The sequence below is a fragment of the Sander lucioperca genome, chromosome 23 (assembly GCF_008315115.2).
Source record: "Sander lucioperca isolate FBNREF2018 chromosome 23, SLUC_FBN_1.2, whole genome shotgun sequence".
In the NCBI taxonomy this organism is placed as follows: Eukaryota; Metazoa; Chordata; class Actinopteri; order Perciformes; family Percidae; genus Sander; species Sander lucioperca.
In genome coordinates, this window is record NC_050195.1 from 1,475,280 (window position 1) to 1,502,639 (window position 27,360).

The window sequence follows — 27,360 nt, forward strand, 5'->3', positions numbered from 1 at the left end:
CTATAGGGGCATTAAGACTTAAAACACACCATCTTCTTAAATAATTTCAGTAGGCTTAGAAGCCTCTATAAGTTCTCTTCCCATGCGAATATTCATGTGCATATACAGACATGTCTCATTTGTGTGCATGACACAATAATACAATTATTCATTCATTCATTCATACATGTTTTTGAGTGAAACATTTTAAAATGCAAATGTCTCATTTGAAGACATCCTCCTTTCAGTCCAGTTGTCATTTCTCACCAGTCTTCAGTTCCAAACTCTACATCCCTTACTATATTTCTTATCTGACAAAGTCCAACATTATTGGATGGGGCAAAAAAGCCTTACTGCAGACTCAAGAACACTCATAAACTAAGCAAATGTTCCCTAATGATCACCATATGGAGGTTATGTTGTCTTTTCCACAACTCATTTCCTATTTAGATGGTTAATTTCAGCATAGTGTGTAGTGTGCACATGTATGTGAGTGAATGTCTGGATATGTGTGGTGGCTGGGCAGGTATAGGAGGTAGGGAACTGATCTTTAATTTGGATCCCATGTTATATAGTATTATACTGTATATCCTTTAGTAATACATGAATAATGTCCCTTTATTTTCTATTTATGACTTTTTAAAGATACAAAAACAAATTCACAACAATAGTCATTAAGCAAAATAAGCCTACAACTATCTGAGATAAAATACAGTATATGATGTAGATACTGGGTTTTAATAAAAACAAAACAAAAAATATCATATGTGCTGTGCACGCAATGTGAGATAATACTGTAATACCTTTCCACTCTGCTACTTGCTTGTGTTATTGGTGACATCTAGAGGATGGAAAAATAAAAATATGTTCATTTATCATCAGAAATATTTCTGAAACACACCCAATAAAAGCTCTTTTAAGCTTCTAATCAGAAATTTTAGAAGAAAATTATATTGCTGTAAAATAAACAAACTAATGCAATGTGTGTATGCTTTCTCTATAGTAGGCTGTTTAATCATGCAAATTGGCAACTATTCATAATCTGAGTCCAATTCTATCATATTGTGATCTAGTTTATTCTACTATGTTCTGTTGAGCTGCCTTCTACACTCCCGGCTTGTCATTGGCGCATGAAAATGGGAAGTACGATGACGTCGACCAATTAGATTATAGGTTTATTCCATAGGCTTGGTTCCCGGAGTGGCCTGTTATTATTTTGAGTAGCGGGTGAAATATCGGTGAGTAATTCTGATTCCGAAAAAAACAGCTGCCTGTTTTATAGCTAATACAAACTGTAGCCTACAGGCTGTAATGGGAATATTGACGGAAGCTTGTCGCTTTTAACAACTCGCCGTCTCCTTTGAATGAAAAAGTAGGCATCAAACCTCGGCGTGCGCTCTCTTTACCAGCAGACGAAACAACCATAGGCTGTAAACATCACACGTTGAAAATAATCAGTCACAGAGATCTACACTGGAATGCCCTACATCGTGGAGAGGAGCGGTGTAGCTTGTGTTGGCTTTAGGCCCGTTTTTTACGTGTAAACAAACGGAGTAAAAGGATTTCTCATGGTGGGTGTCTTCCTGTCAGAAGCCCGTCACTTCCCCGATACAAGCAAGGCTATCTGTGTCGCCCACCATGTCGGTCCGCAGCAGCTCCCCCAGGCTGTGGACGAGCTGCTTCGCAACTTGTTTACATCTTAACAAGGGAATAAACTCTGTAGTGGGGAGGACAAGGGGGCTCCAGGCTGTCCTGTTACCTTTTACAATACAGAACAGTCATGTATAGAAAGAAACATATTAACCGCTTTGGCGACGTATCGCCATTTGTTTAAGAGCGTTATCTAAATAAGCACAAGATGGCGCCATATCTCAGTTTTAACAATTCCATTTATCAACAGGTCTTCCTCCAGTCTAACAAAAATGAATATGTATGCTGTGCCCAACCCAGAAATACCAGGCTGTCCCCCAGGGTTAGAATACCTGACTCAGGTAAGAAATACAACAATATTTCGTTTTGATTTCCTAACAAATGTTGCATGTTAGTGCCACTTAGCCCAGTGGCCTATTGCCTACATGAAGTCTGTTCATTCATTGAGGGCTGAGGAAATGAGCGTCAGGTATCACCGACTCTACATTCCCTAAATATTTAACATCCTCACATCACACTGAGGATACATCACCAAATAGTCCAGGTACAGTGGGGGCGGTATAGGCTTCTTCAGTATAGTATAGTATGGGTATATTGTCCCAAAGCTAATTTGTTTGTTACCATATGTTAAAAAAAAAAACATTAGATGGAACAACAATATGTTAATGTTTTCAATATGTGTTCCAACTTGCAGAGAGAGGGCAAGGTTTATGATGTGATTAATTTACTTCTAGTTTTGAATCTTTTTGAATAAAATGGTTGATGAATGATCATCTAATCATTTGGATGATGTTTTTTTTATGTTAAAGGTCACTTTGAATTACTAAATACTAACTAATGATAATGTAGAAAAACAAACATTTTAAATTCGGGATGGTCCACATTCATTTTGGGATGGCTTAGATTGTATTTCGGGACGTATGTACCTTTACCTAAATGTAAAGGTACATATATTATAATGCACTGATGCTATGAAAGATAGTGCCTTTTTCATGAAAGACATTTTGACATGTCACGGTAGGATTAGCACAGGTGTAAATAATTAAACATATGATGGCTGAATTCCATGAAGCCGCTTCAGTTTCAGGGCCCTGCTATTGTGCATGCTGACACACTGTCAAGGCTCACTGGGATACTCAAATATAACAGAGCCATTGTTAATGTTGTAAATAACAGCTGTGCTTTTGTTACTGTTACAAGTCAAATTGTCTTGTGTAAAAAGGATCTTTTGTCAAGGGAGTTTCTTACCAGCCCTTCCTTCTGCAGATCGAAAGCCTAGAAACTGTACTACAATTCCTCTTTTGGGTGTATTTATACACAACAGTGGTGCTTGAGAAGTGCACAACAATAGCCTTAGAAAACAATATACAGGTCCACTTAAAAAAAAAAAAAGAACTGCTCCACTCCAACTCTTTGTAGGCCATCCCCTTCAACTACACTTACTCCACTGAACTGCTGCATTTAACAAACAAAAATGCATCTATTTGAATCCAGTGTATGTGGTTATCTTGTTTTCTAGGTGGATCAGCTACTCATCAAACAGAAAGTTGAGCTTGTTGAAGGTAAAGTATGTAAAACATTCACAGACTTCTGAGAAAATATGTAATGTACGCTCCTAGTTATGTTTAGTACAGATGGGTTTTGCAGGATCTGTATAGCAATGACATCATCATACATATTGTTGGTCCATGCAGCCCTTGTTGGATTCGAAAGCAACAACAAGTATGAGGTCCGTAACAGCATGGGGCAGAATGTGTTCTACGCTGTCGAGGAGAACGACTGTCTGAGTCGACAGTGTTGTGGTCCCATGCGCTCCTTCACCATCCACGTACTTGACAATTTTGGGCAAGAGGTCATCACCGTCACCAGGCCACTTAAGTGCATGTCTTGCTGCTTCCCTTGTTGTCTACAAGAGGTGAGTGAAACCACTTGTAGACATGCTCACATTGTGTCCATGAAGTGAGTGTTTTAAGGTGTTTTTTGTTCATTGTACATTCAATGTCGTCTAGTTTTCTTGCGAGGATATGACTACAAATCACACTCTGTTCTCCCACAATCCCTCACTCAGCTGGAGGTGCAGTCTCCCCCCGGTAACACAGTGGGGTACGTTATACAACAGTGGCACCCGTTCTCCCCCAAATTCATCGTCGCGAACGAACACAATGAGCCTGTACTGAAGATCCATGGGCCCTTCTGTGGATGGAGCTGCCTACCAGATGTTGACTTTGAGGTGGGTTTGTCTAAACACAGAAACCCATTTAATTCATGAAAACATAACACGACACGGTAGCATTCTGGCCCTCTGGACATTTCTTTGTAAGGGATCCTCCTCATGCTCTGGAGCAGGAAATATGTTTCCAATCAGAGCGGGCTGTAGCTTGGATGAAGCCCTCGCAAAAGGGCATGCTCTTGTGTGGTACAGTGTGGCCATTGTCCCACGGCTCAGCTGGTTTTATTAGATTGAGCTGTGAAGGGGATTTGGGTCAGGGACACAGACCTTTTACCAGACCCAGAGGAGGGGTAACTGAAGCATGATATTACCATCACGGTTCCTCCATTGCTGCTTTGAAGTCATTATTGGGATAGAAAATTCAAGTTACTGTGGCAGCGGGCAAAAAGCTAAAATTTGATGGGATTATAAATTGTTCCATGATCTCCCTCCAATAAAACCAAACAAGTTTAGGGATTGATCTTCATCCTAATGCAACACATGTCAGCATTCTGCCCTCTCTGTGACACTTTCTGCAGATTTTGACAATGGATGAAGTCAGTAAGATTGGGAAAATCAGTAAGCAGTGGACAGGACTTCTTCGGGAAGCATTCACAGATTCAGACAACTTTGGTATCCAGTTCCCCATGGATCTGGATGTGAGAATCAAGGCTGTCATGATCGGTGCATGTTTTCTCATTGTAAGTAAAGTCTTTTTTACTGAGTCTTTAGTTCTTAATCAACGTCAAAAAAAGATTCCTTGTGAAGTTGCATTTATTTTTTTAGGATTCTCTCGTAGCAAAATAAACAGGACTATTGCCAAAATGTGGCTGTTACAGATGCAGTAGCCTCATAAGACCCAGCTTTCATGGGGTATGATGTCTTTTAGTTCACTGGTAGTTGGTAATGTACCTACCACTTAATGCACCACTTAGCCTACATTTTATGGGAAATGTGACCTGAAACCACCCCCAAAACAGCTTGCCAGAGCTACTTTTTGTAATAGCACAAGCCACATTTGCTAAAATGCTTCAATGCTAAAATCTCAGGATGTTTTTTACAGCTAATTTGGCAGTGACATAGCAGTAAATAAATTCTACTCCTCGGCTATATTTGAAGCTCAATTAGGCGTTCTGTGTCAATGTATTGCATTTGCATTGCCATTAACACTTTCTCCTTGGTGTTTTTCTGTACAGGATTTCATGTTCTTTGAGACTACTAACTAGGAGCCAAACAGGATATCCATGTAAGCATACAAACATTCCTGGAAGAACAAGGCCACAAAGCCACGATGCTCAGTCCCAAATTCGTAGTAGGATAACATCCATATATGAATGAATAAAAAAGGAACACCATTGCAGACAAGTGCTGTTATACAGTCAGTGAAAAATAAAAAGACTGGTGTCATTATGGTTAGTATGCCAAGGAGGTCATCCAAATAGCACTTGTGTGATTTGGTCATATTAACAATAGTCATGTTACTTTATATGGAGCACTATGCTTGTAGGCATATTGTGTGAGAACTGAAGGACTCATGTAATATCATAGTTTGTAGTTCAGATATTCAAAGCCCTTATTTATTGTTTTATATTTTGGTCTGTTACACAATTTGTCAACTTAGAGTAATGTGCGTGTGCACTGCTTTGTGCGTGTGTCTGTGTGCTATGAGTGTACTTGTGTGTTTTAACTTAAACATTAGCTATCATAGCATTACAATAATATTTTCAATGCCATAACAATTATGCATAGTCAATTGTAGAGGTTGTTTATTTGGGAACGGAGAGGTTATGGCTTGATGTGTCCCAGTCTTGTCCACAAGAGGGAGCTAGCTTTTCATTTAAGGATAACCCAACACAGCCCAAATGGACAAACTGAATACCTCCTTATGCCATATGGTTTTTATTCAAATATTAGTGTCTAATCACAGTGTAGATTTTTGGACTAACTCAGGTTGAAATGCATGCTACTGTTGGCTCCAGGAAATACACACCTGCACCTGATACTATACATATACAGATAATCACATTTAGTACATTAAATCATCTAAATATCCATATATTTTGAATACATTGTGTGGTTATCAACATGAATTTCGATATTTCTAGATGTTGCATTACACATGGTGTGACAGCTATACATGTGTCAAAAATGCAAGTTAATGCGAGTTAAATAAAACCTTAATTTTCATCAAATGGCCATTGATACGGCTGTGCACCATGCTTCATTGTAAAATTCTAAATGTGATTTAATGAGTATGGCCATCAGTCTGATGTTGACTGATATAATCATTGTTGCAACAATATTATATATGTGCTACATCAACATTAAGGCCATTAAGAGCTATTTTGTAGCATCAGAATTAGGGCTGGGTATCAATGATTTCCTGAATGGATTCAATTCCGATTCACAAGGTCCCGATTCAATTATGTTTCCGATTCGATTCCATGTCATTAGGTTAGGAACATTTTAGTTATAATACCACTTTTTATTATTATTTTTATCAGAACAAGGTACATTGAAAATATTCCGTGACAAACACTATTAAAGGCTTTGATTTATAATACCAATTTTGCTTGGTTATGAAAGAGATTATCAGAGAACCTATGCTGTAAATTGTACAAACAAGAATCAACCCTCAATTTGTTTTTATAATGCAGGTTAATGTTTACATTAAGAATTGACCCCCAAAAAGTATGTTTAAAGTACTTTTTACTTATACATCCATGGTGAAAAAAGCATGTTAAAAGATTAATTTCTGGATTTTATGAATCAATATCAGATCACTTAAAGGAAGAAAATCGATTTTAATTGGAGAATCGATTATTTTAACCCAGCCGTAATCATGATGACATGTATGTCATCAATGGTTCAGGAAAACTGGAAAAACATCCATCTTACGTAATCTTCTAATAGATATTAAGTGGTAAAAGCTTTTAAGGCTTTAACGTGCTCATATTATGCTTTTGGGCTTTTTCCCTTTCCTTTATTGTGTTATATATCTTTTTTATAGGTTATAGGTTTACAAAGTGAAAAAGCCCCAAGTCCACCCCAAAGGGACTTACCATCTTCCAGAGAAAACACTGTTCACAAACTGCTCCAAACAGCTCTATTGTAGTCCAGCCTTTACTTGTGTGACGAACGTGCGTCACTTTGTAACATACGTTATAATGCTCGCCTAGCTGCTAGCATGGCACTCCCTCATGCTCTGCAACTGACAAGTTAGCAGTACTTACTGCGCATGTGACTCCCAACAAAGATGGTACAGAAGTGTGATGCCTCACTCTGTAGGTAAAACAGAGAGCTCAACACACAGGGTGAATAGAGGAGCTGCAGCAATGTGCAGTACAACAAAAATATGGTGTTTTCTGAAAATTAAACCACATAAACCTATTCTGGTACAACCTCTAAATACAATTATGAACCTGAAAATGAGCATAATATGAGCACTTTAATGTTTGTTAAACATATTATAAACTTTCAGTTGGAAGAGCTAATCTAGACTTATTTTACGTCAACAGTGTTTGATTCTACCTTTAATATATTGATACTTGTTTGTAGTAACTACCGTAAGTGGATTAATCTCACCTTTTATTAGCGGTATTTTTCAAAACTTGATATTAGGACTAAATATATGTACTAAAGATAGATGTTTTTTCAGTCTATTCTGTTTTCATGGTTTAAGTTATTGAGATACTACTATATTTAAATACATTTGAATTACATTCTCGCCATTAAGATTACCCTGATGATTTGGTATGCCTTGTTTGGTTGATGGATGGATTAATAGTATAAGATGCTGGTGCCACTTTCTCTGAAGGCTCTTTGATTGTGGTCAAAAGCCAAAACTTTAAGTCAGAATGTTATACAAAGGGAGTTTAGCTATTCCCAGTTATATATATATATATATATATATATATATATATATATATATATATATATATATATATATATATAACAAACAGTACTTATTCTTCTACTTTTGCACTAATACTGTGAACTAATTTAAATCATGCAATGAATGCAAACTAACTCTGTGAGCTAAGCTTAAATTGTGCAAATAGTCCATGGAAACACTTCAATAAAAAATAAATTAAAAAAAACATATTGTGATGTGTGCAGTTCTTTTGTTTTTTGTTTCTTCATTTGCCAAGTTCATTTGGCATTAAAAACCGCTGACCCTCAAAAAAGATTTTTTACATTACTCACTATCAGATGAGACCCTCTGTGCTGTAGGCCTTTCAATACAGTTAGTACAGTGTCTGTGGGTGCTACAATGGTCAGACCTTTTAAATGGTCATGTAAAACCACTCAACCTTGATTGTTAACTAGTTGAACTCACCAGCTGATGTGATTACCAACTTTACCTTTTTTAAGCAATATTCTTAAACTGCTCATGAATTATGAATGCAAATCTTTTTTTTTTTGCGGGAAAAATCCAGCCTGCAGAATAACTGATTGGGCCAATTACGTCAAACATAGATAGTCCTTGAAGGATAACATGAAAAGGGAAATGGGAACATTTTCAAGTAAGCAATTAACCATTAACCTTGTGTGTAACCTAAATAACTCTCATTTAAAACTGCCTTTTAATGCTTTTTTGAATCACACAACAATGAAAAGAGGTACTTTGAAGCTGAGTAAAGGGCAAGGCTTGAATAAAGGGTTAAATCCTTGCTGTGTCTTGTGCAGTTTGGAACAGCTCATACAGTATTGTTTTATAAACTGTGACTTCTGCAAAACAATAGTATCTTTGTATTTGACATTTGATTAAAGGAAGATTAAAAGCTTAATATTGTGGAAATATTCTCCAACATTTAAGTGGGGCTAATGTCAGTGTGTTCATGGATATTGTCAAAAATCCACTGTGTTGAGTGATCATTCTTACAATACAAAATATTTGAGGCCAAAGATCCCTTACATTTAAAGTTTCACATTAATACACTGCACCATCTCTATGAGTCATGGCAAAGCCCCCTCTTTGTGAAAATGATAGTTTTTACACATCGCTTGGCCTGATGTTCTGGAATATGACGCGGCACTGCTCCGAGTGCTATAGGTAATTAAGCTGTGGTTGGAAAACAATGACAACTGTGGAGGCAGGTACGTGGAGGGCCAGAGAGGACATGGATAGGGATGATTTTCCATTTTCCATTTTCTCATGATCATGTGAACATCGGGAACTCTCATGTCTGTCATTTGGAGGGTATTCGGTTGTTTCAGACGTAAATGTCTCAGCAACTATTCGTGGACTGTCATGACATTTGGTACAGATATCCATGATGTCCAGAGGACGAATCCTCATGACCTTTCCTCTAACCAACCAGCAAGTCAAAGTTTTTACTTATCCAGAGAAAAGCATCTATTACAGTAGATGGATGAGCACAACATGTTTCCCAGAGGATGAAATCAATTAAATTTGGTGGTCCTCTGACGTTTGAGTGTCTCTACAACTATTGGATGGATTGTCATGAAATCTGGTACAAGCATTTATGTTCCCCGAAGGATGAACCAAACAACTTTGGTAATCCCTTTACTTCTCGTCTAGCGACGTCATTAGGTCAAAATTCTCATAATGAAAAAATAGATGCGAGTTATAAGGATTAAGATGAAGTAAAGGAGTTTAAATTGAGATGAAAATAATTGATGTATCAGCACTGTGCAGCATTGGCAGAGGTCTGTACTCCTGAGTGATTTCTATTCATTTATTTTCTCTGCATCTGGATCCAGGTTTATGTACATTAAAATACATATGATAGACAATCATGGGAGATGTTTATTTAAGTGACTGGAGAAATTTAATGAGAATATAGCAAAAAGGTCCAACCTCCCTATGTTAAAAATTCTACCAAAAAAGAATAATTTGTTCCCTGCCCCCAAGTTACCAAACAAACAAACAGGCCCCAAAGTAAATATGGGGTACTGTGCTGCCTTACTACTCAACTATCAACATAGACTGTAACACATGAAGCTATCTTTTAGCCACTTTTTCTCTCACCTTTGAACTCTTAGTGACCCCACATTTCAGTTCACTTTACTGGGAACTTTCCCCAACTAAAAGTCCGTACAGAAACAGCTGTGGTCGACAAAGATTCATGTTTAACTACTCATTGTTTTCCTCCTTTTTGGATAGACTGTGGAGACTTCCTTAGAATTCCCTCTCTCTGGGGGTGTTCTGTAACAGGATGTACATTTCTGTAATAGCGGCAATTGTGCTGTCAGATATTACTGATATATTCTCCACATATGGTGGTATGAAATAAAACACCCAAGCCACAGCGACGGCACTGATGTCATTCCAGCAGTGATTTGCTGGCTGAGATGTCCCCGACAAGGAAAAACACAGCTGTTTTCTCCAGCTACAGTATGCTGGGTTCTGTTTGTATAGCATTCCATTTGATAGACTTCCCTTATACTTAGACAAATATTAAAGCTTTGCAGCCTAAAAAAAAATGTGTGATCATTTTGTGTTACTGTACACTTCTTTAAAAATGACACAATTGGTTACACAAGGGAGGTTGACATCTTGGAGTCAGGAGATGCAAACACGCAACAATACAAACAACTTCAACATGCTTTGTGTCGGTGATTGAAGAGGTTGGGGGCAACTACACAGCCTTCTTGCACAATCTGTTTACACTACTGACGCATTTAGGACCTGTGGGCTGTGGTTCTTCTATAGTTTTATTGGACTACTGGGTTGAATTACTGCATGCATTTTGGGTATTGAACGCAAGATGAATTTTAAATGTCATGAATTATTTGGGACTGTTTTCTGTAAGTAAGTCCTGTAAGGGTTACAACAACAAATCAATGAGACCAGAGTCTTTATGGTAACAATGTTTAAACTCTGTTACTAGCCAACAGGGGGAAAAATATTTATATTACTTTTCTTATTACTTTTGGAGCTCAACACACACCGAGAAATAAACAGAGTATAGTTTGCTCACTGCAGACAGGATACAGGATCTGGAATTCCTGGTGCTTCAAACCCACTGTGATAGTGGATAGTGTGATGTTGTCTCAGACAAATGGCTGAGACAACATCTGTGCAAACGCAGCCTACAGTAGGAAAACACCATATACACACAATTGGGGGAAAGAGATCAGATGTAAAACGGGGGATGGTTATTTACTTTTACACTGACATTCCTGAGAACAACTCAAAGACTGGCAGACCTCACCAACACTGTCTTATAAAAGTGATGCTCTCACAAAACTTATATGAATTACCTAACAACATGTTGGACAAAGGACCCGTATCCGAGGCTTTGGTGTCAAAGTCCTGAGCTTTGGACATCTACAGTAAGCACCCACCCCAACCTCCTCCCTGTGACTTCTGGGCAATATAAAGATGTCACCCTTCCTGTATTGGAAAAATCGTTGTGAAGGCAACATTTTTGTTTCCTCCCAACTGTATTTGGCAAAGCAAATTAGTAGTGTAAAAACACATTTTTAGGGGCGTTAAAGGTGGCACTGGAAGGGGAGGAATAATGCAAGGTTGAATGCTCTTCCCCCTAACCTACTTCTGGTACATGTTTTGAAGTGGTTTTAACATGACCGCCTAATGATGACATTCTAATGAAAGGCCAGCGAAAGAGCTTATTATGTGTAATTTTCAAGGAACACTGCCCAAAAAAAAAAAAACAGTCTTTTCCAGTAGAAATTCAAATTTATAGGACGGAAAATCACACAAGTTCAAAAATTGCAAACATCCTTAACTACATTTAATAAAGTTTGCTGCTAAAATGTTTACGGTAAACTCAGGCTTATAGAGTGAGACAATAGAAGACCGCCCATGATCAAAGGGAATTAATCCATGCTTAACCTCTTCTTCCATTTGTGGCCATGCAGACTCTGACATTAAAAATGTACTTGCTGTGCTTGTTAAAGTTATTTTGTCTTAATAAATGTAGTGTTGATGAAACCCCTTACTAACAACCCCTAAACCACACCCTGGGACAATGGGTGCCCTGTGGCCTCATAAGCAGGACCAACATAGACAAAACTGAGCCAGGGATGACATAAAGAGAAATTCTCAGGAAGACGAGCAAAGTGGGGGAAAGGAGTGCTGGCCTTTCCATTGATCTGGACTAGTAATTAAACTTTCTGCAGAGTGATCAAAGCATTTAGGATAAAAATAAAACCCATTCTTTGACAATCAGGGTGCAATTGTGGGTTCTGAAGCAAGGTTTAGGGGACCAAGTGTCTAGAATATGTGACTCACCAGTGCAATTGCAAAACCATCCGGTTGAACCACCAAAAGAGGGTTACGTCAAAAATAGAGTAGAAAGAAATCCACGGTGTGTCCCAACCACTGACAGTTATGTGATTTTGGCTTTGATATCGCCTAAAGCAGTACACTGACATAAATAAAAAGGGAAAATTCTTTCTTTACAGTATATGCCCAACATTATTGATGGTGGTCATAAGGAAAAACCAGTGAATGAATGGAGGAACAATTTCTGCTTTATATTCCCATGTGTCCCTTTTCTCAGAAGTTGTCTTTTTCCTCATAGGAATTTCTAGTTTTATGTTCAATATTGGGCATCTCCTTTATAGTCTGCCTCCCTAATGAATCATCTGTTTCTTCTTTCAGTTTGATTAAATTTAAACACTGCCTGTAAACCCACTGTTTCCACAACAGTGCTGAAAATAGAGGATGGCCTACTGTCGTCAGGAGGCTGGAACACTGTTTAGTCTTTTACTAATGCAAGGACAGTGGAAGCTGAAGGCTTGTGTGTTTTATTTGGCACTGAAATAAGCCAGAATTAGAAAGCAGGCTCCAGAGCAAACCACCTGCGCTGTTAAAAGGTTCCTTACAGTCTGTGCTTCCTTTTAAGGTTTGATAAACAGCTGTATTTAACTGTAAGTTCATGTGTGCGTGTAGTCCAAAGTCTGCTACATTTTGCCGATACCTAGGCAGGTATAGAGTGGGGATAATTATGTGCAGGTGTCCTGATGAGCTCCTGGCTTTCTACTTCATCCTCACCCCACACCACAGCAGTCTCCCAGTCTCTGTATTTCGTATGTGCCAGTTTCAATGTAATTAAATGTCATTTTCTCACCCACATCACATGCATCCCAAGTTGAAATGTGTCATCAGTGTCACTGCCACCACCATGAGCACTTAAAACGTCACATTTCCTGACTTAGAAAGGTAAAAAAGACTACAACGCCCTCATGTTTCTTATAGGCTTAATAGGCTATACAGTATTTCACATCTCTAACTAAAACTCTAACTAAGCCTCATATAAAATCTGTACATTTTGTCAGGGTTTAATCAAACCCAGAGGACATTTCACTGGCCTTTCCAAATGTTTGGTGGGTGTTCGGACTCTAGCCAGTAAATTGAATCAAGACATAGCATAGGCCTATTCCCTATCGCACCCTGCCAAGATGCAGCATGAGGTTCTGTACCACAAACACTTATTTTTTCCAGCTGCAGAAAGTTCCCTCACCAACCCATGTGGCAAAAATCCCTGTTAGATATTGGTCACTGAGTTGTTGAATTACACATTCTTTAAGGCTCATTTTGATTGCAAATAATAGGATCGATACCCTTGCAAATCCGGGTTAACGCTGTGTTGTGTGAACTCGGTTTGTGTTTGTCCGAGCTTCACAGTAGGGAGGATTGCCTTTATTGTTTGAAGTTAGACAGCAAGATTCAAAGTGGTAATTTTCTCATAACACAATTTCCATAAACGTGGCTGCCCAGGCTGACTTTAGTGTCAGTTGCATGCTGACTTACAGTAAAAAGAATAGATGAAGTCCAAGTCAAGTACTGCATTTGTTTTTTCTGGCATGTCTCTACATGTTCAGGGTTTATCAGGGCCTCTCTAAAAAGAATTTCTCTCATATAAAACTTTGGCTTCTACTCCCTCTGCATTCAAAACCATGAACCCGGTGATGTCATTGAGGAAAACAATCTGGGCGCTGGCAGTCAGCGTTACTGCCATGTATTGGCATCATGTGTTCGCCAGACAGGAGTGGTTTGCGCCGGGGGAGGGGGGGGGGGCGGCGGCAAGTCTGTTACTCCTAATAAGGAATACGAGACACAAATGAGACAAAGCATTGGTTTCCAGGTCAGCTGAAACACTGGGAGACCCAAATACAACCCAACGGTTGATGGAAGCTGGATTTAATGTTTTATTTCCCTCTTTATTATGGAGAGCAGAGCTGAAGTGATAGTTAATTGATCGGCAAAAATTTATCGGCAGTTTGGGCACCCCCAGTGGGAAGTATCTAAGCACTCACGTGGTAATTGTACTTTACATAACAGTATATCCAATTGTTTCTGTTTTATACCTTTACTCCACTACAATTCAGGGAAATGTTATACCTCCACAGGTGTCCAACATCTATATTTACTTTGCAGATGAAAGTTTTTTAGATGAAAAATATCTTTAAAAAAACAATATGATGCATTGTTACAGACTGAACTACTTAACAGAATATGCAGCACTTAAAATGAACTCCACCTCCACTGACTACAACATTAAAATGCTGCCATCACATTAATCTAGCAATAATATGAATCTATAGTATGATGTACACATAGTTACTTCCCTTAAGTACATTTTTTTTGTTTGAACTTTAAATGTTTACTGTAACTACTAAGTATTTTTGAACTGAGGTAAGGGATCTCATTACTTCTCCCAATGCTACTATAGCCATTTTTGATGCTACTCACCCCATGTATCCTAATAAAAAACACTAAACCTAATGTTGATTGCAGCCTCATACAGTATGCTGAAGATTACCACATTTTAAATGAGATTTTTGTAGTTTTATGGTCTGCAATAATGAGGCTGAATGAAAAGTCTCTTATGAGCATGGTGTAGAAGTGGAGTAGTGTTGGACAGGCGCTGGGTGCTCAGGGGGAGGGGACCAGGGGAGGGATATATAACAGTAAAGGGGGGGGGGGGGGGCAAATACAGCTGTGCTTAGTCACACTTTCACGAAGGACATCCCTGTGTCAGGGGTGAACACCGTTATCTTTTCTCCACTGCCTCTCTTCATGGGCTGCAGTTCACCGCTGCAATTAAGGAACCACGCCTGTTGCTCTCTAATTTCACTGACAAGCAGTACTTATACTACTGCAGTACACGCTGTCTCCAGTGCTCCTGCTCTAGAAAACTTCATATCCATTAGAGGATTTTTTAGTTATTATTTTATTATCGCGAGAGCGTAGCCTAACTAGCAGGGCTGATACTGACAACTGCTTTCGGGCCGGGAGGTAATAGTCCAGTCGGTCACCCGCACTTTGTCCGGGAAAACGCACAATGACAACAATGGAGTACCTCAAATTTTGTTTTGCGTTTTCCTGCTTGATGAAGATTACAAATGCTGTCTACTCTACTGATACACCTCAAGCTCCTGCGCCTATTCCTAAAGGTAAAACACTTTTTTGTCTTCTCCTTCTTAATGTTTGCGGCTCGCCCCGAACTTATACAGCGTACTGTCATAGCGCACGTTTGATCGAATACATCTTGACATCTTTCACAGCTGTCAATCATGCTAAGTGTGGGAATATTAAATCATCAATTTTCGAAGATGTCTTTTACCGTTCACATGATGTTACAGTAGCCTACAAGAGGCGCAGGTTGCATGCCCGTGCGTGAATCTGAACATGTCAAGCGCTACACATGGTGGAGCGTAACATCACTGTAGGCCTACATGATAGTGCTCGACACAGAAGATCCGTCTGCGGTTTCTCACAATCCTGCTTTTATTTGATGTCGTTTGGCAGCTTGCAGCCACGGTATATAAATCCACATGTCATGCTGTAAAATGTCAGTACGAGAAATAACCAACCAGTTTGAGGCTAGTCTTTGAGGGTTTCACTTGTTGACACTTGTTTGCATTTAGACTTGGAAAAAAAAAAACCCAGACCAATCATACAGTTCTACGGCCTGAATTAGACCTACTATAAATCAGAATGCGCAAGAAATCCATTAGTATTTGATTTTAATAGCAAACAAGCTATTATGTGCTTAAAAAGAGAAGCAGTTGTAACTGCAAACTGAGTGCTCAGCTGTCGAGACAACCTATATGCAGTACATGTATAGGTTTATGCTCCTAAAATACCCTGTTGTGTCACACTTTGTTTGACTTGTTGGCATGCCCCTGTTGCTCAATTGCTCTAAATTACCCTAAAATCCTTTCAGTTAAACGCAGCTCTTTTCACACTCACGGGGCATGTCGTAAAGAACTGCAAACAACAACATAAGTGGGTGCATATATTTTTTTTATACCAGTGTTGGTGTCATAATTGCTGTGGGCTTATGTGTCAGTTAACTCTGCAAATCTGGTACTTTTTTTAATGATGCATTTTGCTGGGGGAGGCAGTCTACTTTCAGGGCACAACAGCTGCCTTCAGTCTCCACAGGCTCGTTTTGTCCTCTGGTCTGGACTAACTGGGTGTCTGTCACACAGCAGCCACATTAACTTTACAAGGGTTAAGATGTTTGCTTATGCAATCCTTATTAGTACACCTGGGAGGGATTAAATCATGAAGTAAAGGTGATACAGTTTGTTGGGATTAATACACTAAACCTACTAAATCTCTCTCACGAATGGAATTTGAGGTAAATTTGCAGTAAATATAAGCTTTCATACTGTAATGACCATGCAAACTGCGTGCAATGAAAAAATTTCATCCAATGATGTTAACATGTGATTATATTAAAGTGTTTTAATTGGGTTGGGTTTAATTTAGTTCCTGCTACTGTTCTCCAATATTTAACCAGGTGCCATATTTACTGTACAGAAAAAAGTTTTAATATTGCCGCCTTGCTACAATAGCTGAAAGGCAGAAACACTTTTCTTTTTATAACAATAGAGGCATGTCCATTTTAAAGATATTTGGTTTCTGTAGGAAAAAGGGTGGGTCACAACACATACATTAAAAATTGAGTCCACTTTTTACAGTTTTTCCCTACGTTTCATTGCCAAATACAACATATGCAGAGGTTTCATCAAATAACTCCCTCAGTGTGCAAACAGCTCAATGTGATATAAACTAGTCTTTTCAATTTCTGTATGTGACACCATTCTTTAACTACTAAAGACCTTTTTGATGCACTACACAAGGCACTGGCAAGTTATTCTACTGACTCAATTTATGTTTATGCAGCATAGCTCCATAATTAGTTTGCTGTGTTACAGTACATAACTTTTGTTGAAGCACAAGACCCAAAACACGTTGCACAAGGCATTGCATTACACATTATATGCCCACGTCTTTAAATGTAGTGCATACATTCTTTTGTTTCTCTTATTTCTCTAATCCAAATGGAAGCCATTCCTTTTTTTCAGTCTAGTTATCAGCCATTTTAGGGCCTGTCAGGCTCATAACGCCAGAAACACTTGTGTATTTACACTTATTGTATGAGGTGTTAACTGTGGAATATCAACTTGATGAGTCATCTTTTCCCCCAAGTTCTCAGTCAAACAGTTTTTCATTCCTTTCTTTCCTGAAGAAGAGTATTGTAGTGAAAAGTGAAGCAAATAACCGTTGACTTGCTAGGATCATGCAGTGTCTATTCTCCTTTAGAACACCAAGTTATACATACTGTTTCAGAGTGACAGCCTTTTTAGGTGGGGCAAGGTGCTGGTTGTCATAGTGACGGGGAATTACAAAGTAGAAATAATAGTTAGCAAGGAACCAATAAAAAAGGCTACAGAGAAAATATTGCATTTACAGGAAGCATACACATGTATTCATATTTCCTGATTTGTGTTAAATGCCACCTGTGCGAGTTGATATGTAAGGAGAGTGTTTCTCTGTTGGTTCAGACTTCATGCAGATTCTGATACCTCTCCTCCAACTCTTCTCTAAGACCACAATGCCTCTCCATCGGTTGTAGCACAGACCCAAACGCTGTGATTTTGCAGCAAAAAGGGCCAGTGCAGAAGGAGGAATGCAGGGCTCTGCCCATTTCTCACCTATGTGCACCTTGCCAGTCTCTGTGAACAGCGGACGTGGCTGTTGGTTTGTCGGTTTTGGAAAGTTACAAAAAGTGGGCAGCCTAGACCCCCACTGTCCAGTCACCTGAAAGAAGCCTTTCACTTATTTCTGACTGACTGTGTGAACAGCACTTCTGACAGAGTATATATTGGATTTAGCACGTAGTTCTTGTGGTGAGTCAAAGCCACTGAGTTGCCTTCAGAGTCATTTTTACAATACCGGTGTCCCAATAAGTAAAACAGACAAGTATCAGAAAACCACTTCAACTATTAACCTCTGTCAGACATTCTATTGAAAATTCTATTGTTTTCAGTGTCCTTAGCCCAATATTTTACAAAGAGACATTTGCTTAGAAACAACTTTTGTATTCCAGTTACATGGACGTGTGTGTGTGTGTGTGTGTGTGTGTGTGTGTGTGTGTGTGTGTGTGTGTGTGTGTGTGTGTGTGTGTGTGTGTGTGTGTGTGTGTGTGTGTGTGTGTGTGTGTGTGTGTGTGTGTGTGTGTCATGCTCCACTGTTCTATGGAATAGACGTCTTCAGATTAGATCGGTCCCAGACACCACTGACGTGTCAGCAGGGAGTATTTTATACAGAAGAAAAGGAAACTCCACCTAAAGTTGTCCATGCCTTATATTCTGTATAATGGTGCTCTCTATTGCCTGTAATTCCAGTCTAACAAACTAACAAACCCTGTTGGCAGGCAAAGCCTGCAATCACACCTAAGAACATTGTCACTATATCACAGCAAGTTAGGTTCCATGCCTTCTTTTTAGCGAAATATGCACTGCTTTTTTGTCTCTTTTTTTTTAGCTGTGTCTGAGGTATTCTGCCAACTGTCAAATAGATAAAATCAGCAGGATATCTAGTGGAAAGTTCCCATGATGTAATGTATTCCTCATAAGCAAAACTGAAAACAGATGACATTTCAGCAAAGTTGTCAGGACTAGTACAACTATTTAATTGTGTGACCTAGCCATGCATTTAAATGATGACATTGTGAAAGTGGGAAAGCAGGTGTTGATGTTTGGCAAGAACTGCGTTGGCTAGCCTAAATCTTGAATTGATACAGCTGAGAGGGTGTACTGTTCAAATTGCCAATGATCAAAGTTGTAGAACTTTGTTTTAAGTTGTAGTCATTTGTAGTTGTCAACATATTAAAGATACTAATGCTGAAATATTTACTGTAACATATTGTACCAATGTGATGTTTTTAACAATTGTCAGAAGTAGTCAGGACCAACTTGTAGCTTTTTACTGGAAAACTTGCCCTTGGTCGAATCACAACAAAGTAAAATACTGTCCTTTTCTTAAGAGCCAGCGATTTCAGTTTGTATTTAGTAATCATTGAAGCCTATTAAAATAAATAAGCTAGGTGAACATGCAGATGCCTAACCATGCACTTAGGGAGCAGCTCACTGCTTATCTTGAAAGCATTTTGAATTCACTTTCCAGATGGAGAAACAGGAGCCGTTTCAAAGAAACAGCTTGTGGTTGTATATTAAAATGCTTGTCTCATATGCCCTTTGCAGAAAATAATATCAAAATATAATAGCTTATATCATACAATTGTGTTCTGCTTTCCACTTACAGCAATTTCAGCAAAAACTATTAAAGCACACTGAAAACCTAAACTGTTAATCTCTAAATGCATTATGTTGAATTAAATTAGGTGTGTATTCCTGTCAACAATAAAAGATTTAAAGCAGCCATATTATGCTCATTTTCAGGTTCATAATTGTATTTTAAGGTTGTACCAGAATAGGTTTACATGGTTTAATTTTCAAAAAACACCATATTTGTGTTGTACTGCAGTGCTCTCTCTCACTGCTGCAGATCCTCTTTTCAGCTGGTCTCTGTTTTAGCTACAGAGTGAGACCTCTTTTCTTCTCCTTCTTCTGTACTATCTTTGATTGCACTGCACATGCCCAGTAGCTCAGATGTAGATCATGTCAGCTAGCTAGCTCCATAGACAGTAAAAGAGAGGCTGTTTCTACAACTTCGGTCAGTTACAAGGCAGGATTAGCTGGGAGACTTCTAAATGAGGGCGCACATGTAAGTAGTTCTTTTGCAGATTATGGTGAACTTGTGTATGTTGTAGCAGTGCTTTGCTATTGAGAACGAGGTAGCATGCTAGCGTTAGCATGCTAGCGTTAGCCATAGCGTTAGCATGCTAACGCTACGAGCTAATGGTTGCGGTTAGCCTGCTCGTTTCGGCTTGTGACGTCACAAGCCGTGCCGATTTTGAACAGCTCACCCAGAGACTGAAGGCAGGGCACATTCAGAAACCGTATCTCACTCTAAACAGCATGGGTGGATTTTTTTCAAAGTTTGTATGTGTGTGGAAGCACCACAGACACAATATAACACCCCAAATCCCAGAAAAAGTGATTTTTTTTCATAATATGGGCACTTTAAAGCTCTACAGTAACACCAGGCTGTTGCCAACAGACGAAATGACTACGCTAACTGTAATCATTACCCCGACAAGAGCACTGCATGACATAAACCAGTTGAAATTAGTTGTTTTTTTTCTTTCTACATTACAGTTGTTTTTGGGAGGGTAAAATAAATAAGCTATTCTTGATTCAAAATGATGTGTGACGAGACTACAAAATTGTTTCCTTGCTCAATGCTGGTGACATCATGCCACATCCTAGGGCTGAAGTGCCTGTGGTTTGACATGTGTAATTTAAAACACAGGCTTTCTCTGCAGATTCACTAAACAGCTCATGTGTTATGGAAATGGTGTGTTTAATCAATTATGGTGACTTTGAAACGTCACTAGTAAATACAATCTAGTTGTGGGCAGCTAAAAATAATGTCCGACAAACCAACCTGCAAGCATTTGGTTTTCTAGTCCTTTTTTATCCATCCCTCAAATTTGGTGACTACAGCTAATTGCAAACACATGGAGTACTCACCTAGGTAGCAACAATGGTATTTCGTAGGCAAAAAAGAATGTCTGCAGGTCTAGGGGCTTCTAGATTTATATAGCAAAAGTGCTACCTCTGTGTCAAAGCTGCTTGCAGTTACATTAACATTATAATGCATTCTAAAGCTGGAACATCTTTAAAAGTAACTGTAGTTGGGTAGCATGCTATGTTTAGCTGAGGTCTGAGAATTAAATGGATGGCAGAGTTGCTTAAGTGAGGACAGTTAAAGAAATGCATTGGTCTAAAAAGACGTGATGAATTGATTTTTGTGTCTATCCTTCTTAGGATTATTATTATTATGTTATGCAGGTCTCTGTGGACAGATATAAGTGCCGTTTCTGCTCTGATTTAGCCAGTGTCCAAAATATGGATTGTGAGTGTGGCTTTGCTTAAACACTGACTTCTTCAGAATGCTTTTGTCTTCCCTTTGCTGTTGTGGTTAGAAAAATTAGGCCACCAAATTATTTACCTTTTTCATTTCTCTCTGCTTAGGTATTACTTTCATTTACTTGGGACATGTGTGACTGGTCTGTCTCCATGCGTATACTCAACCACGCATTACATACCAACAGAATACTCTAATGGTGTTTTCCTCTACAAATTTCTTCTTATGCAACCTGGCTTGAAATTTCACATTACATTTTAGAGAAAACACTAGGGTGGAAAAGTGTATGTTACATTGAGTAATACAATGAGGGGTTTCAGCTTTACAATTACTGCTGAAATTTTGGCACAGCTCAAACTGGGGGATTCCACTAGGCGTAGATGTGCCGCTGTTTTGTTTCGTTCTTCGTCGTGCGTCATACCACATCGGGTTGCGTTCAGAAGCAGATTAGTTGATTTGGTCATTTTTCCAGGATATTTGCTCTAGCCAACTTCCTGCCCGGCCTGTGCAACGCCTCACGACTCCGTAAAAAATAGACCTAGCGCATATTTTTAGCGGAGCAGAGCGGAGAGCCGCTTCTGGGACGCGTTGGTGGAATCACAAGATTTGTCTTAAGTGACTGCGATTGCTCTGGTGGCTGGGGCGTCGCCAGAACACAACGCAGACACGCCTAGTGGAATTTAGAGGTAAGACATGACCCATGTAGAGTAAATGCCTGGGAGTCTGTTACACTCAGCCCATTTAAACAATTTCATACAACTCTCCATGCACCCTGATAGTTATGTCTCCTTTCATTATTAATTAATTTCAATTACTTGAGTTAAAGTTAAATTTACATTTCATATGATGAGGGCTGGCTTTTCAGGAGGGTGCTCATCCTTAGGAAAATGTCCAGGTTTAGGCATGGCACATTGGGTTACGCTAAAAAAAGTAGAATTGAGCATTACTGTACTGCAAGTATGAATCAGGACTTCAATAATTTCTCCTTTTCCCCCATCTCAGTTTCTTGCTTTACCTGTAGATTAAAGGCAGGCTCACTCAAATAGAATGCAAGGACAAAGTAATGTGGCCTTTTAACTGAACTACTTGCACTTTCCTTTGCCCGACACTTTTTCTGAACACTGTTTACTTGGATGACCAAAATAGAAAGAACAGGGGTTTGTGTTCACTGTCCAGGACTGTCTCGTCAAAGAGGAAAGATCCTGTTATCCTTATGCTCAAGGCCAGGGCACATTCCCATGATACCGCTTTCCGTTCTGCAAGAAATGCTTACTTAAGCTTAGCCCCAGTCAGTGAATCACAATTTTTGCTCATCGAAGTGTGAAAGTTTACTTAGACGGCTAGTCCCATGTGGTACAGAGAAAGAGGGAGGAGAGACCATTTGACGTCCATGCCTTTCTTGGAGAAGAGTTACAGCAGCACTGTATGAGCTACATTCCTCTCCCCCCTGTGGGCTGTTCATACAGTAATGACATATTGTTGTTTACTCTGACTAGACACTCATCCTCCAAAACCAAAGCTGTCATAAAACTTCTTTTGAGTGTTGCTATTTGTCTGTCAGTTATATTTCATTAGTGTGATTTACATAAAAAAAAAAAAAAAAAATGCATCAAAGGACTGGACAATTGGCCCAATTCAATTTTGTAATACGATTGGAAGGAAGATTTGTAGCCTACTAGCCTTGAAACCAGATCAATCTGTCATGTTTCCTTTGCTCTGGCAGATACATTTGGCCTTCCCACATTGACAGATTTCTAGCCGGCCAGGCCCTGGGTGGAATAATCGCACCATTTTACATAGTGCAGGTTTAAGATGATGACTGAAAGAGGAGGGTCATGCTTACCGAACATAGGTGCCGAACGTAACTGGCATACTGGTTCCAGGACAATGCACCAGGTTCACAAAACTCAGATCAAACTGTCCAACTAGGCAGTGCTTAAAAAAAATGAGTCAAGAGTGTGTTACTGTATTGCTTATTTCTCGCCTCAAATGTTTTTAGTAAAACATTTTAGAGTCCTGTAATTTGATAAAGTTTGTGACCAGTCAGTCATTTTTGTTCCTGCTTCAACTTGCACGTTTCGCTCAGAGTTACATTGTTTCATAGCTCTGATTGGTTGTATGTCATGTTTTGTCGCTCTGATTGGTTGTAGGTTTATTTAATTGTGTCCAGAGACATTTTAGTCTGCGCTGTCAATAATGCACCTTGGAAATAAAAAAATACTATTCTTGTGGATGATGGACCTCGGAGGAAGCAAACAGAACAGTGTGGGATAATGATTGACCTTAAAGGCATACCTAAAGAAATGTTCTGTACATAAAAATAAGGTGACCAGGCGGCCAATTCGTTAAGGAGGCCAAAAATGCCCAAAAAGCCATTTACAGATGTAAGACTGTGTAATGGCATTAAAGTATGGGTGAAAGTCAGTTTAAAATAAACTGCTACTTTTTCAGTATAAAATCAGTACCTCGACAAAGTATGCAAGGTTGGTCACTTTTTGCCTGTGATCCATAGTTAGATGTGCAATTTAACAATCTTTCTCGGAGCATTGTGCCAAACTGATTATAAGAGAATTACTGGGTAAGTGATGGAAACTCGAATTAAAATCTAGACTTAAAGCAGCCAATTGACAACCCCCTGTTTACCATGATATACAAAGTATGTATGAGCTTGGCTTAGCATAAAATTGGCAGATAATAATTCGTACTTTGGTACAAGGTTTTCAGCCATAGTTCACATGAGGCCACAGTAAATTCTAAGGGATTTTTTTCTACCAGGAACTGTAAAAGGTAAAGCCATGAAAGAGATTTGCCTATGTGTTTGAATAACAAGTTTAATGTAGTAAGTAAAAATGTCAGTCTCATCTCTTTTAAATCAAAGGTGGTTTGCATCCCCAGGCTGTACTTAACTGGGAGCTTGCTTGTTGGGATGCGCTCATTTGGCATGCATGTTTACCATGGGAGGAAAGTTTGTGGTTTCATAAAGTCAGGACAAAGTCACCAAGGGGTAATTGATGTGAGCTTTCAGCCTATTTTTTTCCTGACGGCAAATGTCTCCCTGACATCACAGGCTAGTCAGTGATTTTGTTTTCAATATGCGTGCAAAACACAGGCAAAAGTACAGCTTTAAATCGTTGTGTGTTAAGGAAAATAAAATAAGTAAGTCATACTAACGGAATAGAGCAGGGATCACAACATGCAACCACTGGCTTTTATTGCACAAATACAAACAAAGCTACTGGTTATGATTTTATGATTTTCATTGCGAAGAGAAATATAAAACATGTGCCCTGGCTGTAAACGCATCATTATGAAATAGAAAATTTTCCTGGAGGTTTCCAAATATTGCCATGGAATACCGGAAGAAAATTCTTAAGGTGGCAGTATACTCTGGCAGAACTGCTTGCTGAATGGTCGAATAGCTCCTGGGGCCCCCTCCCCCCATACCTTTCGTACATTGAATTGAGGGGGCTGTGTCCGACCATTTCTGTAACTTTCCAAAACCGCCAACATTCACACACATCATGCTGGGATTGACCAGCTGTGTTTGAACTCTCTCAAGCTCGCTTTTCTTTTGTTTAACACTATGAATGGCTTCCAGGAGACTGCCTGAACACCGTTATCCCAAGATTTGCTTCACACAGCAACAAAAAAGGGAAAAAAAGTATCTGGTTTGATTTAAAACTCTTTTTATTTGGTCTTCATCTATGTACATATTACATTTAGAATACCTAATTGCCTGAAAATGTGTTATACTAACCCATGCACTATGCTTCATCATCCCAAGCCAAGAACATGGACACACCTGTAACTCACAATAGGCATCCCTTCCCTCTGTGCGCTGCGTAATTTGTGTGTCTGAATCTGCCCAGTTCTTTGCTGTCACCTAATGCTGTTGCGTTAGAGGCAGACAGTGAACTATTTCCAACCTGTAACAGAACCTTTGTGTCAGAGGAGTACTGGAATGGCTATTAGAGCGACGGCAGGGCCACAGGCTAGACTGGGATGAGAGAATGGCTAAGTCCCAGTGACAGGAAATGGATGGAAAAGAGCTGGAAGGAGGCTGCTTGTAATGTACTTTAGTGTGGATGAGTGGGTGGGAGGTGGGTGATTTTGATTTTGCTGACAAATAATAATTATTATAGAATAATTAGAATAGGACCTAGGCTCTTGTATGCCTTCAGGCTTTGTTTAGTTTAAGTGTAAATAAAGTACAAATACAATGGATGTCAGAAATCTCTCAAACTTTTCAGCATCTACAGAGCACTGATTGTCCAGAACGTTATATATGTTATTATTAAGAGATCACAATGTTCCCCTTCCATTGCAACCATAGTGGGTTTGTATGACCACTCAGTTGTGGTGAAGGGGGTGTGCACCACATGAAAAATTACATCAACACATTTTTTTATAGCTTGAATCTTAACGTATATGGCGATATTTGCTGCGTTGTCAACAAGATAAAAACGAACACTAGGCTAGTAGCAGCTTTAACTGTGTTATAGGGTAGAGTGCACTTTTGGGCCCTTTATAGGGGCCCTTTATAGGGCCTTGCTATGTTCTCTTTCATACTTCCAAATCCTACCCCAATGTCCAATAAATCATTAACAAGGGTTTAGTGGAACATAGTGCTGTATATTAAATAGAAGGCAGATTGGCCCTTGAAACATGAAAAGCAGGATTAGTACTCAAGTGGTCCTATAAAACCATATTAAAATTTCATTAATGTTTTGTTGGTCTGCCTGACTCTGAGCGCAGAACAACATTTTGCACATTTTAAAATGATCTTTTGGAAGCTAGAAACAAATTAGTAGTCCTCCTTTATGCAACAATAGAGTTTGATGAACCAGATCTAGAGATCCAGGGCACTTCCCTCCTTGGCTCACAATCACATATTGTGGCCTTTCTAATCAAGGTTACCCCCAGATGGTTTTAAAACACATAACAGGACAAGTGAAAACTAGCTTAGTGGGTGTTGTCTGCCTCTCTCTAGTTTCACTTGAGGCTATGGTGCTAATTTGTATTTGGTCTAACCCTTCCTCAAACCTCAGACTTCAGCACTCGTGGCCACTGGAAATGTCCTGTAGATTTGTGGGAGTTGTTTTAACCCAAGAAGGAAATGATTGAATCCATGTTTAAAAATATGCGTCTGTTTTTAAATCAAATCAAAACTACAGTAGATGTTCCTAATTTGAGATGTAGGTTTAGACTGTTAAACCAAATAGCTACCAGTTTGTTGACATAGGTCTGAGGTTTACAAGAAACTTGGTTCACAGAACTGGGGATCTCAATACTTATATATAAGCATCAAACACTACGTATTATTGTGGATATCCTTCAATGTAAACCAAGAATTTTCTCTAAATTCACAACTTAAAATGCCACAATTTCCAGCTGCAAGACCATATCCGCACATCCCTATAATTTTGTAGCCAAAAAATATGTAATGACTTTATAAGACACATAAGTAAGGTTGTGGAAATGTTTTTCTTTCTTTTGCAGAAAAATTGCTCGTCCTAACTGTTGCAACAGAGGAAACGGATGGGTTCCTCCGTTTTATGCAATCTGCAAACTATTTCAACTACACTGTGAAGGTAAGATTGTCTTCTCATATTTAAAAAAAAGCATCCACAAATGTGTAGTTTGTAACAATCCCACTATCTCTCTCTCTCACACACAAGCCAAATGTTTTCAACAACACACACTTAGGATTGATAAGGCCTGTTAAAGAAAACAACGGACTGCATCAAGCTGCAAAAACATCTATCTTAAAGGGAAACTCCTCAATGTGGGTCCAGAATTCCCCTCTGTGGTTGAAACAGAGGTCAGCGTTAGTGCACCGCCCGCATTTGAATGGTCCTTGCCTTTCTGTGACCCTGCTGCACCTGTTTGTATTCCAGGGCTCTCAAGTTTTGAAGACAGGCAAGAGTGACATTCTACTCCCCACATACTTGCAAGCTACTTTGCTAGCCTTTTTGGGCCCTTACTGAGACTTTTCTAAATAAGAGTTAATGTTGTCAATTTCTTGTTATTCTTTGCTTAGTTATATTGTTCTTCTGGGCTTGGTGTGCACTTATCTTTGTTCAGCAAAGCCAATGACACTACATCGGTAAACAAAGAATAACAGGGCACTGATGATTTGACTGCAACTCAGGCATTTCCTCAGTACCGCAGGAAACTCTGCCCATGTGGATTATCAGTATGAAGCTGCCTTAAACTCAGAGCCACACCAAAGAGG

The 27,360-nt window shown here is 39.1% G+C and overlaps 2 protein-coding genes across 5 annotated transcripts in view; both read left to right on the forward strand.

Moving 5' to 3' along the window:
• Positions 1–1,125: 1,125 nt before the first annotated feature.
• si:ch73-206p6.1 (phospholipid scramblase 1) lies at positions 1,126–5,851 on the forward strand. 3 transcript variants are annotated; one of them, XM_031304923.2, is made up of 7 exons: positions 1,126–1,217; positions 1,880–1,970; positions 3,149–3,191; positions 3,324–3,544; positions 3,698–3,859; positions 4,378–4,539; positions 5,035–5,851. In XM_031304923.2, exons 2-7 carry the CDS (start codon positions 1,902–1,904, stop codon positions 5,062–5,064), a joined length of 687 nt encoding a protein of 228 aa, XP_031160783.1. In that variant the 5' UTR covers positions 1,126–1,217; positions 1,880–1,901; the 3' UTR covers positions 5,065–5,851. The 3 variants fall into 3 exon arrangements, with proteins under 3 accessions (XP_031160783.1, XP_031160782.1, XP_031160784.1); XM_031304922.2 differs by lacking the exon at positions 1,126–1,217 and adding an exon at positions 1,251–1,351; XM_031304924.2 differs by lacking the exon at positions 1,126–1,217 and adding an exon at positions 1,255–1,550.
• Positions 5,852–14,779: 8,928 nt separating this feature from the next.
• Positions 14,780–27,360, forward strand: part of plod2 (procollagen-lysine, 2-oxoglutarate 5-dioxygenase 2) — a 35,393-nt gene continuing 22,812 nt past the window's right edge. For both annotated transcript variants that reach the window (XM_031304897.2, XM_031304898.2), the window contains exons 1-2: positions 14,780–15,232; positions 26,625–26,716. In XM_031304897.2, coding sequence (XP_031160757.1) covers positions 15,121–15,232; positions 26,625–26,716 — 204 coding nt within the window. In that variant the 5' untranslated portion in view covers positions 14,780–15,120. The remainder of the gene's footprint in view (positions 15,233–26,624; positions 26,717–27,360) is intronic.